The sequence below is a fragment of the Exophiala spinifera genome, assembly GCF_000836115.1.
Source record: "Exophiala spinifera strain CBS 89968 unplaced genomic scaffold supercont1.5, whole genome shotgun sequence".
In the NCBI taxonomy this organism is placed as follows: domain Eukaryota; kingdom Fungi; phylum Ascomycota; class Eurotiomycetes; order Chaetothyriales; family Herpotrichiellaceae; genus Exophiala; species Exophiala spinifera.
In genome coordinates this window covers 1,500,624-1,513,566 of record NW_015622517.1, presented here as the reverse complement: position 1 = coordinate 1,513,566, position 12,943 = coordinate 1,500,624, and the positions used below count along the sequence as shown (strand labels likewise).

Genomic DNA, 12,943 nt, shown 5'->3' with positions numbered 1-12,943 from the left:
AGCTATCCCAGAGAGAGACACAAGTACTACTTACTTGTGAATACCATATTTGGAGGAATTCCAAGTACTCTAGACAAACCAGAGAACACAGGAACTCGTGTGACACACCCCCCCTCTTTTTTTTTGTTATTGACAGCCCAAGCGCAGGAATGCGATGCTCATCCCCAACTAATCGCAGTACCCCTGAACATATCGAATGTTATTCTCTCCCGCACCGAGTCATGATTCACCCTGACACTTGACACTTCAAGCACTGCTGCCTTGTCCTCCGAGACCTGATCCACTCCTTAACCCCAGTGCTCGAGGACGAATCGTCCCAAGTAACCCCCAAATCGTGCTCGAACAAGAGATCTGCATTGCGGTCATTACCTCCCACAGAAGTCACGTCAATCGGCTCATGACAAACAGATCTGGAACATCTGTGATGCCCGGCAGCTATTCAAGATTCGCTCGCAGTTACATTCCCTCCCTGCGAGCAACAGGTGTCAGGCGTCCTACAAAAATCAACTCCTCCCCCGATGATCCTTCTGCCACATTGCCGCTTCCTCGACCTGCACGGGTAGAAGTCAGAACATGTCTTATATATATTGTCCCCGAACAGTCGACACCCGTGACTTTTTCGCTGACTCATCCCTCGTCGCTTTGCTCTCCCGCTAACGAACTATTTAGTCGATTTGCTCCCTCGTCCGCTCTCTTCTGCTCCCTTCCTCTCTTGCGCGCTCCTCCTCCACTCCCTTCTGCTCCCTCACGGCTCTGGCCCGCTCCTGCCATGCTCCCTCACGTGCCGGTGAGGATCCCGTTTGGGCTCTAGTCCTACAGGGCGCCAACATCGCGCACATCCAGCCTCGTGGCAACTTTACTCGATCACAGTGATGAGGGCTCATTTCGGCCCTGATAAAATGTGAGATCCCTAAGAGGATCCCTGAGAGGATTCCTTGCTATATCGCTGGACGGGGTTGACTGTATCCCCTAGTTCTATAGGACAATGCTTCCCTTCCTCTCTTTCTTTTCCTCTCCCTCTCTCGGTCCCCACATTTTCCCTTGCCCTCCCTCTACTTATCGTGCGAATCACTCCTTCTATCCGGTCTTCTGACCACCTGAACACACCTTACCAATGTCTCGTCGTCCTTTGACCCTCCGTGCCCAGTCGTCTTGTTTTCCTTTCGTCTCGGCGCTCGTCCAATCCTTGGTTTTCTGCTATACTACGGCGCTCACTGCTCCGTTTACTGTTTCTCGATGCCGAAGAGAGAGAAAACCACGGCGGAAGTGTTTGATAAAGCGGAGGAGAATGGCTAGTAGCCGATTAGGAACGCCGACGTGAAATGGCGATCGAGTCAGCAAACCCATCGAATCTAGGATTAAGCTTAACTACGACCAAATAACCGACTTTTAAGATGAGTAGGTCCTTCGCCCGCTTAGACATAAGTCATGCTCATCTTTACTAACGAGGTGAACACTAGCGCGTAGGAATATTGTAATGCGATAGGATGTGATCACCCCTCAAGGGGTATGGTAGGCACTGTGGCGCGTGGGCCCGTAGCCAAGCAAGTGTCGGAGATAACGTCAAAGGGCGGGAACATGGTTTTTTCCTTTCTTTTTATGCATATGGGTACACAGAGATACGTGAGGCATACAGAGTCAGTCCTAAAGTTCTTGAGTTGCGTACAAGTCGATGCAGTTCCCTATGAGTTTCCAGTTCAGCGCGTATCTCGTTGCACAGCACGACGTGTCCTAGACGAGTAGTCGGGGTGTCATCGAAGAGCCCGACACTTTGCGCTGCCCCAGATTGACAGTATGCCCCGAGGGGCGTTCCATGATTGTTGGAAAGGCCCAACAAGCGTTGTAAGGAGTGAATAGATGTTCTACGACGGAATTTCTACTCCTTGCTCATAGCGCCCGATTGACTACAGCCCTGTGCACCTGGTGCTTCCCCGTCTACTCCTGTTGTAATATCTCTTGGCGCGTAAAATGTCATGGAAGATCTTCGGTAAGCCTCCGTACACACTTGAAACCCTATATAGTCGGACGGGCCCCAGGACCATCCTGTAGAATGACAAGTTCTCTTTCGGAATCATAAGACTCGAGTAACTCGTACTCTCATTCAGAGCCTCAGGTAGTTGTGACCTTGGTGACTAGGGATTACTCGGGATAACTAAGAATAGATTTAAGTAAGTACAATCCGCCGCCTCTTGGGGCTGTACTCTTCTAGGACGTCCAGCTCGTCCAAAGGCACCAGTAGCTCGAGGACAGTGGCTCGCTCTGCGACAATGGACGAAGTTCCCATTTTCAAGAGCATGAGCTTATGCAAGATGAATCCCTCAAGATGATCGCGAGCCAGCAGCATGAATGTCTGCTTCTCTTGATATTCTTCTGCGACCCAGCGACCTTGGTCCCACCGTCCCTGGATATGACGGTCAGTGCTGAATATCCTGATCAAACAAGGTGTATTCCTGATGGTGATTAGAAAAGTTTCGTTCTGACCAGATGCGTAGGTTCCTGTTCGAGGATTCGAGAAATCCGGCGTGAAATGAAAGCATATTGCCGTGATGAATAGATACCTATCCTGTTCAGCAGAGGGATGTTTCTTAAGATCAAACTCGGCCTCCTCCGGCTCCTGGAGAGCGGCTCTATCGACAGGGTCGTGCAGTATGACTAGCTTAATATCGCTACCGCCGATATTACCATTTCCTCGAGTCACAAAAACTTCCCGTAACTCTCCTGCCCTGCAGGCTCTAATATCTAGATCCGTGGCGAGGCGTCGCGTTTTCTTGACGTCTACTGGCTGTCCGAAGAACAAGGGGCCTAGCCAACCAGCCCATGACCACGATGGGAAACCTTGACGACGCGAAGGAGGTGTTTGAGATGCCCACGTGAGCGCCCAGTCGAAGTCCTCCACAGGCAGTCCCTCGAAAAACCCTTCCGGGTATATGGTCTCAAGACGTTGAAGCACTCCGAGGAAAGCCCTGATGGCGTCTTCCGGGTAGGTCATCAACCGGTAGGAATAGAGATTCAATTTTTCTCCCCAATGCTCCAGTCTTCGTGAAGGCCAGTCAAGTGGGATCCTCAGTGCTCCAGCTCCCGCTTGACGTAGCATCCACGTGACAAAACCTTCTTGAGTCGGGTTGGAAGCTGGAGTCAAATGATGAGCCCATGACCTTGAATCGTCGAGTGACTCGCAGCATTGCATGGAGGAGCAGTCGTAGTAGATTTGGTGGTCGCTGATATAGAGGCAACGCGGTGATAACAGGCCTTCTTGCAGAGTCCAAGCACGTTGGCCCCAGGGCGACATCCAGATTTGCTGCGACAATGTCGGCATCAAGCTCACAATGGCCTTTCCTTCAATGTAGCTGCTGAGCTGCGGATGGTGCTGTTGTCGACTGAATCGTGGCAGCCCTGCATCCGCTGAAGAGCCCGATAGCGCAATCACGGTGACCCATGCACCCTTGTATATGCTCCACATTCTGTTGATTTGCTCAGATTTGTCTTCATCGTCTGACTGGTCAATGCAGACGGAATCGATCCACATGTATCTTTTCCCAAGCTTCCTTGTCAACGACAGCGCATCCTCGAGTGTACGAGGAAGGGATTGGATGACATCTCCAAGCCGGTAAGTGGACTGAACCACATCTCCCCAAACGTAGCTAAGTGCAATATATTCGCAGTCAAACCCAGGATATCGGACTATTGTGCGGGTCTCAACGTCGATGAGCCTGACTTTTCCCAATTCTTCGGTTGCCATCGGAAGACACGATGCATCATGGCGGTCCTGGCAAGCCTGCACCCAGTCTAGAATCATCTTGAGGTTGATGCCAGAGAAGTCAATACGTCTGCCGCCGAGCGTACTGTGCGAATGGACGCCTCCATCCAATAAGCACAGAGCATCTCCGCGATGTGCAATGATTCTGGTTGGTAAGGGCACCGAGCTCGGTTCGAGGACTGAGAGAATACAAGTAGCATATTTCCGTTTTGCCGGGCTATCCATCGTGACTGCTCCCAGTTCGCCAGACACTCGAGAGACAGTCCAATCAGGTACGAGTATGACCTCCTGATCATCAGAGCTCGGCTGTGGAGTGATAGCAAACAGACAACAACACATTGAGCAGTCAGCCCAGAATTGAATCTCTCCGGTTTTACCGAGACGCTTATTCGAAGGTTGCTCTTTAGCAAGATCGGCAGGAAACTCCTTCTGCGAATTCCAAGGAGGTCGAGTTTCGAAAAATTGCAGCAGGTTCAAGGCTTTACATCTGGAGCAGGTGATCTGTACAGCGTCAGCGCCAGCAGGAGCTAGGTCCATCTCACTCCGCGCTGTTGAAAAAAACCAACTGAACTCCCCAGCCCAATCATCAACCGAGCAGTTCTGAACATCATGACCCTTCTCTCTGCATTTAAGGCATAGGAGAACGTGATCGGGCATGACTAATGTCGCAACCGAGTCCGAGGACAGGATTAGGATTAGAAGTACAGATTGCGGAGTGGAAACATGAGGGAGGTTGAGGAGCTCTTATCGGGCCGGATACACCAAAGGGCCGGCGGCAGGTACCAATTCACCACGAGGTACGGAGTACGGATAGCTGAAACCCAGTATATCAGCCACAAGGAGCTGGTGGTGGTCCGGGGAAACACTTGATAGGACCATCATGGCGCAAAAAGGGGCGGGGAATCTACCCGGTTCCCTAACTCCTGTCTGAAACAGATGCCTTGCCTAGAGGAGCAAGCGGCCAGATTAAGCCGCCAGTGTGTTTGCTCAGGATGTACTGTACTCAGGCCGAGGCCCTCAGAGCCCAAACTGGCTTCTGAGAACGGGGCTCGGGCGCGCTCCCCCGTGCTCGGCCGTGGCGGCCCGCCGCGTTATGGTTGAGAATCTTCGCCGCCGGAATAGTGTCTACAGGGTTCTTGATGTCGCACCAGAAGATGTCTGAGTCCGGTCCAGCATTCTCGTTCGACGTCTCGTTCTGATCCAAACGAGTCATCTTGACTAAAGTCTGCATCGAAATGGGGAGGCTCTTCCCAATCCCGGGCTCTTCGAGTGTGCGCCTGCCACGAGACGCTGTGATTGGCTAGAGATGGCCTTATCACCAGCGCCTCGGTGAACAAAGGACCAAGATAAGGAAGCGTATCACTTAGCATAGCCAAGTGTACACTTCCAAGGCGGCGAGATAGTACAAGAGGAGACCCCCTCCCGAAATAGGCGGAGACGACTTCCTCGCTCATCAAGCGATGAGTCGTTGTTACATAGGACTGTTCAATAGACTACATTGCATCAACTACCCCTTCGCAGGGCTATTCCCAGTGAAGGTCCTGACAGCGCCGCCCGATTGACAGACAGACTCCGACAAAGCCACGGTATGTCCTCCTCAGAAGAGATTGAAGCAGAAGCAGAAGACAAAAGGAATGGGACGTAGCTACCGGAGGGCAATCGTCCGCCGTCGGCTTGGGCTGTGTGAGATGCGATCCTTGAACCAGAAAATTTGGCTTTATATCGGGATTCGTCGCGTGGTGGTTCTAAGTTCCGAGGCTCGCTGTCAGGACCTTCAATGAGAAGAGCCCTGTGATTTTCTGTCGAAATTGATGCAGTATTGTCTATTTAACAATTCGCTATAACAATAACGACTCATCAATTGAAGAGCGAAGACGTTGTCTCTACCTGAGTCGGGAAGGAAGGGCTTCTTGTGGGCTTCTTCTCAGCTCGCCGTTGGAAGCGCACTTCCCGCTGTGCCAGGTGGGTACACTTCCCTGTTGCGTCCTTTGCTCGCTGAGTCGCTAGATACGCCACCGTCTCGGGCGATGATCTCGAGCCTCGGAGCAGGGCCTCAGTGAATGCTATCTTTGTATGTATGCTTCTCGATGTCCTCTTCTGCCACTAGAAGAAGTTCCGCTTTGCTTTCGAAATCGTACCGCACCAACGAGCCTGCATTGCTTGATCTTGCGTTCTCCTGTGAAGAAGGCTTCCGGGTCGCAGGAGAGAAGAATCAGAGCGGGACCAGAAGATTCGTGGCGACAATGGCCAAAATTTCCAGTAGACCTTTGTGCAGGTATAGCCATCATATGCGTCTTTGGCAGAGAGAAAGAGAGAACGTAGAAAGCCAGGACAGTGTACATTGCAGGGCAAAACCTGTCTGATGCTAGCCCCTTCGTTTTCTAACTCCCGAGACGGAGCTTTCCATTCCTATTGCACACCGGGGCCATTCGAGCGCAGCCGTAGTTCGAGAGTGGCAGAAGATTCGTCGACTATGTTGCCAGCGCCACCGCATTCAAAAGAAGAGCAACGCATCAAAAGCTCACACCTCCTTGAGGTTTGGGAGAAGTGATCCAACTCTTGCAGTCTCCCTCCTGCTTTGTCTCATTGTCGGCCGCGCAGACGGCCCCCATGGACCATTGAAACACCATCGCATACGTGGGCGAGTGGACCACGCAGCCGTACCGTCTCGCAGAGGATTTGTTTCATGTTATCGAGATGATACAAACGTCTGTATGTACGACGAAGAACAACAGCAGCAATCCCAGTGGCTGCTGGGATCCTGTAATCGCTGCCTCATTACTCCAAAAGCCTTCAACCAAGTGTTCGCGGACCTCGAGCTCACAATTTCGGTACACTAGAACTTGCAGTCTGTGCACAGTGTCGAAGCTTGGAGCTGCGTTTCAGCGCCTGTAAGCTCCTCAAGACTGCCACCAGTTCACCACCTGCGGATTCGACGAAACAAAGATAGCCTCCAGTTGTGATATTTCCAGAACCTTTTGGCAGCTGTGAGCCCAACAAAGACTTCTTCCACGCTTCATGTATTCCCACCCTCTTGACAATATTCAATGTAACATATCTGGACGCGACGATGCGATGTCAGTGAGAGCCGGCTTATGCGCTCCGCCTTTGGGTTCCGCTTTTAGGCTCCGCTTAAGCTCGGCGTCCTTCACCATGTAAGTGGCTCCTTGTCGACGTCGTTGAAGCAATAAAAGCGGAGACAGGATTCCAGGTGTGTGACTTCGCTCTTGATGCACTGATGTCGTGTGGCTGTCACAGACATATTCGCTGGGGCGTACGCCATCCAACTCGTCAAAGACTACTCCAATGTATGACATCTGTCACCAACACTGGCTGTTGACAGTACAACAGAACAAAGGACCTTGTGTATAATTTCCCTCTCTTGCACGTGTGTACATTCTGTTTGCTGGTACCAGGAATGTAGAGACAAAGGGCTCTTAGTAGAAGGGTACGATTCCGCCGGCAAGGTCCTGAGGGAGGAATATGAAGGAATAGCGCAATGGAATGAGCAATATGCTCAGAGGAATTCCGAGGGCGACGCCGTTGTAGGTATTTTGAGGTCGTGTAGCATGTGGGTTTCTTGATGAGGCTGTCGCTATCTAGTAATGAAAAGTTAGCAAGTATATCTGTACTGCTGTCACATTGTGAACATGTCCGGTGAGGGAAGGGAATTAATTGATGGCTACCATGCCTAATCATAGATGTAGAGTCGAGCAGTGCCAGATACGTGCTGGACAGAAAGCACTCGCTCAGAGGTCCCAACAAAAAGGACTGTCATGAAATAAAAAGGAAACCGTCGCTGGCCAAGTTTGTGATCGTAGAATCAGTCAAACAACAGAAAGCGGCACACATACCAACTGCTGTAACTGGGACATAAAAGTTGGAGGTGAGCAGCGCAGGTACTCGTGGGTGGCTTTCTTGACATATAGTGCCTCGTGAAGGCCTATCAGCCTGATGAGTAGCCCTGGTCCTCAAGGCTAAGACGCCTATGGATTTTCACCGTGGCACCTCAACAGTACCCCTTAGAATGACTGGCCTCCCGGGACCCCTGTTACGCGTTCCAGGTAAGGTAGGTTACCGCCATCCCTCTTTCTGGAGCGCGGGTGTTCAAGTTAGCAGTCCAGCGACTCCTCAGGCCCTGCTGTGTGCAGCACGGATATCTGCTGCTCAGTGTTTCAGCCAGTCCGTTTTACCATCGGTTTCTGAAATCTGTACAAACACACCCGGAGCATTTTCAGCCTTCCCCCGTCCAGTGTTTGGCCGGCCCTCCGTTCATGCAAGTCATAGGTAGGATCGCACGAGAAGACAGCTTGTTTCCTCGACTCAGCCTTGGTGGCACCGACACCACGTCGTCCACTGCAGCCGTAGAGATTGAGCATTGGCGCAGATCTCGGCTGGCGCCCGCCTCTTCATCACAGAATCTCACTCGCAGAGCCTCCTCACTCGAACTTCCTCACCAGACCGTTATGCGAACTCATTGTGCAACCACCTCGCCACATGTCCCTCCTCCGCGCCATATCCAGGGATCGGTCCCTGGCTGTAAGCAGTCCGAAATCCTTCTTTTGTTCTCACACTCGCCCTCTAACCCAATCTCGAGACGCACAAATTCCTCAGTCGTCCTTATCGTCCGATGCCGCAGAGGTGGTTTAGTGATGAGGCTGTAAGGTTCGGGTCGGGCGGACCAAAGCAACTGATGGATGTGGAATACGCAAAATCCTGCCATTGAGGATCGAGGATAGGGTAGTTCAATATGAAAGAGACGCTGTTAACCTTGCGGACGATGCAATACATCGGGCAGAAGTTGGCCAGCCCGCACTGTTCTTCAGTCGAGAGCGAGCATGTGCTATCGCTCAACAGCAATTGGTCCTAGAATTTCGAATGGACACAGAAGAGAAAAGTGGGAACCCATGTTCCGAGAACCATAGAATTAGGTCAGGCCAGTTGCTGAGGAGCATGCACTGCTGTGTTGGCGCACTTCAGAGTCGAATGACTTCTATTTGGACACCGTATGCCTGATGAGATACACGCAGATGTGCTGATCCTCAAAGGATAGATTCTAAGCTCCCCCACCGCCATCTAGAGAGTGCTGATCGGTAAGAGACTTGTCGGACGAAGGAATGTCACTGAACGTATGTACGCCCAAGCGTTCTTGGACCGAGATAGCTTCGGTGGTCCTTGTCGCTATAGATATCCCATCCGTTCGATCCAATAGCGGTGTCTTTGTTGGAGGGACGGATCAGACTAGAATCTGATCTCCTGCCGCGTTCGTCGCATGATGTTTTCGCAAAGCTTTTGTGGCTCTGGAGTACTCGTACCACAAAGGAAAGACACTCCATTCGTCTCAGATAATGTGGCCAGGGCGCCGGCTGCCGTCCCTGGCTTCCTCCGAAGTGTATCCCTGCGGCCAACAGTCTCGATGTTGTCGTGTAGTTCCGGCACAGTTCGGGGATGCCGGACGACCAATCTCGTCCGTGCCACAGGTGTTGCAGACATTCATAATGTTCCGGCTCTGCCGTCGTCGTCTAACTAGGCCCTTTGAACGCCCAGTTGTGATATATTCCTCTACCAACGTCATCCTAGCAGGTGGTGTCGTTGTCTTTGTCGTTGTCGCCGTCGTCAGGGCCAGGAGATCAGTCAATCGCTTCGTGTGTTTGTAGGCTGCGTCCGTCGGTTCAATCAAAATTTCAGAATGTTTGAAGAACAGCGATGATGCTGGGAGTGGTGATATCTTTTGAGATATGTCTTGCGACATTTCCAAGACCTTCTTGGATTTGCATGGTGAACATGCATTCATTCGCACGCCGATCGTACGAAATGGCGCCGCTATCTGGCACAATCACGCTGTTGTTTCAACACTGGAAATAAGAATGATTTCCAAGACCCTCGTGGGCTGCTCTTCCAGGCGACCCGGATGCCCAGGCAATGTAGTAGCTTTCGGCTGAATTTGCTTTCGTCCTAACGGAGTGAGAAGGCCCGCACCGCCTCGAGGGAACGCAAAACGACGGTCTGCGGCAAGGGTCTCGGTGTCGCCATCTCAGCCAACAAAGTAGAGGGCACCGCGCCATGACGGTCCAGAACGGCGCCGTACAGTGGATGAAATGTCAGCCATTGATTAGGTAAACAACCCACACGCCCTACTCCAAGCACGAACGCGGTGAAAGGGCTACAACGCGTCTTCACTTCATACCTTTCTAAAAGTGCTAGATATATTTAATCCATTGATTTCCTGTCAACAATTCCGACATGGGAGACTTGCTATGGGTCTGCTGGCGCAGCTGGTGTAGATCAGGATTCCTCTCTCCAGGTTCGGTGGTTTGGTGGGAAGGGGCCCTTAACCCAGGATCGGTGCATAGCGAGATAAGTTGACCTCAAGAGGAATCTTTCCACGGTCCGGGAGGGGGCTACAGCCAAATTCTCACTTTAAGTGTTGACTCTATTTTTTGTTTTTTTGTTTTTTAGTTCTTCTCCGAAGGGGACGCTGGAAGTGGTGAATAACATAGCGTATGGAGGATTGTGCTTGAGATTCTAGCCCCTATTGAACCTCTGCCGTCGTGCGGCCTGGACACGGAGCAGAACAGGTCTAGCTTCTCGGACCTGCGAGGTGACGGGGTTTTGTGCCAGACGGTGGAAAGGGGTGATAGCCATCAAGACTGCTTCTTTCTACGTTCGCAACAGGGCGCGGAATTTCAGGCGTGACGAAGGGATGTGCGCTGGAGAGAGCATGTCGCAGGAATAGAATCCGTACAGAATAAAAGCACGAGAACAGATCTCGATAACGGCTCCGTGAGGATAGATCACGAAGACACCTATGAATGTATTGTGTTGTTGAAAAGGACGGGTCGCGGGGATAGATACAGTGGTACCTATGTCAACCGCGTCTGTACAACCCGGAACTGCATGTGTGATAAATTCTGGGGAAGCGTAACAATCTGGGGGAAATTGTAAGACAGATCTGGGGAAGTACTCCCACTAAAGTCTACTCGAGGCTAGGGATCCATTCTGTGTAACGTGCACCGCTGGCGACCCACGAGAGACTAGAGTATTCCTTAGGCCTATACATACCTATACGGAGTATCGATCCATACTTCTTCTCTACGACTGAACGATGGAATGGAAACTGATGTGAACATCTTTTTTGTATTGGGCCCTCAACTAATCTCCAAGGATTGGTAATCTAGTGCAGTGGACTATTATCGCGTGTGCACTGCCACTCTTGTCTTCGGAGACCCGATTGGAGAGACCCGAGACTTATGTATCAATCCGACGCCTCAGTCTCTCTCTGCGAAGCTCAGATCTGAAAATGACTTGGTGGATCTCTAAACATGGTTGGTGTTGGTTGGGGGGGGGAATGGTGGGTCGCTCATGGAGCTGGTCGATGAAACTGAAGGTGCTAATCAGTAAAAGGGACGAATTTGATTGATGAAGTTGAAGTCGCTCTCGTTGGGGAAATTGTCGTTTCAATTGTCTGTGCAATCACACCAGCTCATGGTAGAGAGAGATCGACTGCCCAATTTGTCATGAACACATTGCTGCAATGCTGCGTGACCCATATCCATATCCATGTTGTAACTTCCAAAGATATGTGGCCCGACACTTGGACGACGGTGGAGCTGGTTGTGTTGGCAGAGGCTATTGTCCCCCAAAACCCATAATACCAGACTACCAGTAACGATTCCCGTCTGCACACTGCGGATATTCTGCCGGGCGGGGCTCTGGGAGAAGGCCGCCTTCATCTGGTGCGCCTGCCTCGGGGGGCTGGGTACGTTTCATCTTCTTCACAGCGTGCTCCTCATTTGCGCTACTCTTCGTAGTCAAGAGGGATTCCTTGTTGTCATCGTCAGCCGTTATTTTGCGCTTGGAACCTGGTGAAACGCCATCGCTGCTTGGTGCCTCAGTGTCCGCTTCGGTGGTCGTGTGATTCGCTTCCGTCGAAGAGTTGAGCTTGTCCACCAGGATCGGCAAGACCTCGCAGACAAAGTCAGTCACCGCCAGATAGTCGTGGCCGTCCCGGAGTAGATTCGCACAGATTTCGCGAGCCCGAGGTGGAAGCGGGAACGGCTTGCGAAGCAGATCAGCGGCTGCTTCCTCGAACCTCTCCTCGGCCTCGTCGCCTAGTTTCTGTACCCTCTTAACCTCGCGGTCAATAATGTTGTGGATACATTCGTAATTTTCCTCGAGATCCTGGACGTGGAATTTGAGAGCGTCTCTCAGTCGACGGAAAAAGCGGCGGTCCTCTTCGATGTGAATGGTCTTCCGATTTTCCTTCAAGAGCACCTCGATCAAGTCGTAATCGGGGCAGCAAAGCTCAAACCAGTCGTTGAGTTGGTCGTGATTGTCCATCTCCAATTCGCGAAGCTCTTTCTTCCACGCATCCTTTGACTGATCAGAATCCTCGCTTCCACAGTCTGACTGACCTTCTTCAGTGTCTGTAGGAGTTTCAGCTTCTTCGATGTCTGTGGGAGCTTCAGGCTCTTCGGTGTCTGTGGGAATCTTAGGCTCTTCGGTCTTTGTTATGGAGTCGAACACTCTGTTGTCTGCCATGGCTGCAGTCTGACAAAGGATCAGGGTGCAGAAGGTGGGTTTGTGAGAAATCTGTGAGCTTGTGACTGGTTCTTTGACAGTGGAAAGACACAGCGTTGACAAAGTGAAGCTCAGGCGAGTGAGACTCTTTTTAAAAGGACTCTGTGAGTCTGTGAATAGGTGCAAGCCCGGGCAGCGACCGGGCAGCGAGGGCAGGATCGGTCCTTCTGTATCCGTCGGCAGCCTTTCCTGAAATGGCATGCAGGGCATCGAAAAAGCGGATGCTCCATTCACTTGACATCCATAGTCGTGTGCGCGTACTGTCTTGTAACTCTGCAAATGCCATAACTGCTCGCATAGTAGTATCCCACTTTGCATTCCGCTAACCACATCATTGTGACACCAACGGCCTCGGCCTGGGCCTGGAACTGCCCAGCTGCGAGAACATACCATGAATGTGTTCCCCCAGGGGCCCCAACCCCGAACCTCGAAATGTTTTGAAATGACCCGCTCTTTGGTCTCTGGGATGCTGATCTCGTCATCCTAGGTTCCTCCACATCTCGCAAAAGAAAGCCGAGTCACTAGCTTGGATCCTCTCGAAAGAGGTCTCCCTCCCGCAGCATGTCATTCTCGTGGAACCAAGCGACGTCTCCGAATCGCCAGCTG

At 51.7% G+C, this 12,943-nt stretch overlaps 2 protein-coding genes across 2 annotated transcripts; both read right to left on the bottom strand.

Moving 5' to 3' along the window:
• Positions 1-2,164: 2,164 nt before the first annotated feature.
• Positions 2,165-3,982, bottom strand: PV08_07097 (uncharacterized protein; the record flags this gene model as incomplete). The annotated part of the gene is made up of 1 exon (XM_016381429.1): positions 2,165-3,982. The coding sequence occupies one exon, from the start codon at positions 3,980-3,982 to the stop codon at positions 2,165-2,167; it is 1,818 nt and encodes a 605-aa protein (XP_016234531.1).
• A 7,434-nt stretch (positions 3,983-11,416) lies between these two features.
• On the bottom strand, positions 11,417-12,298 carry PV08_07096 (uncharacterized protein; the record flags this gene model as incomplete). Its single annotated transcript, XM_016381428.1, has 1 exon — positions 11,417-12,298. The coding sequence occupies one exon, from the start codon at positions 12,296-12,298 to the stop codon at positions 11,417-11,419; it is 882 nt and encodes a 293-aa protein (XP_016234530.1).
• Between the last annotated feature and the right edge of the window lie 645 nt (positions 12,299-12,943).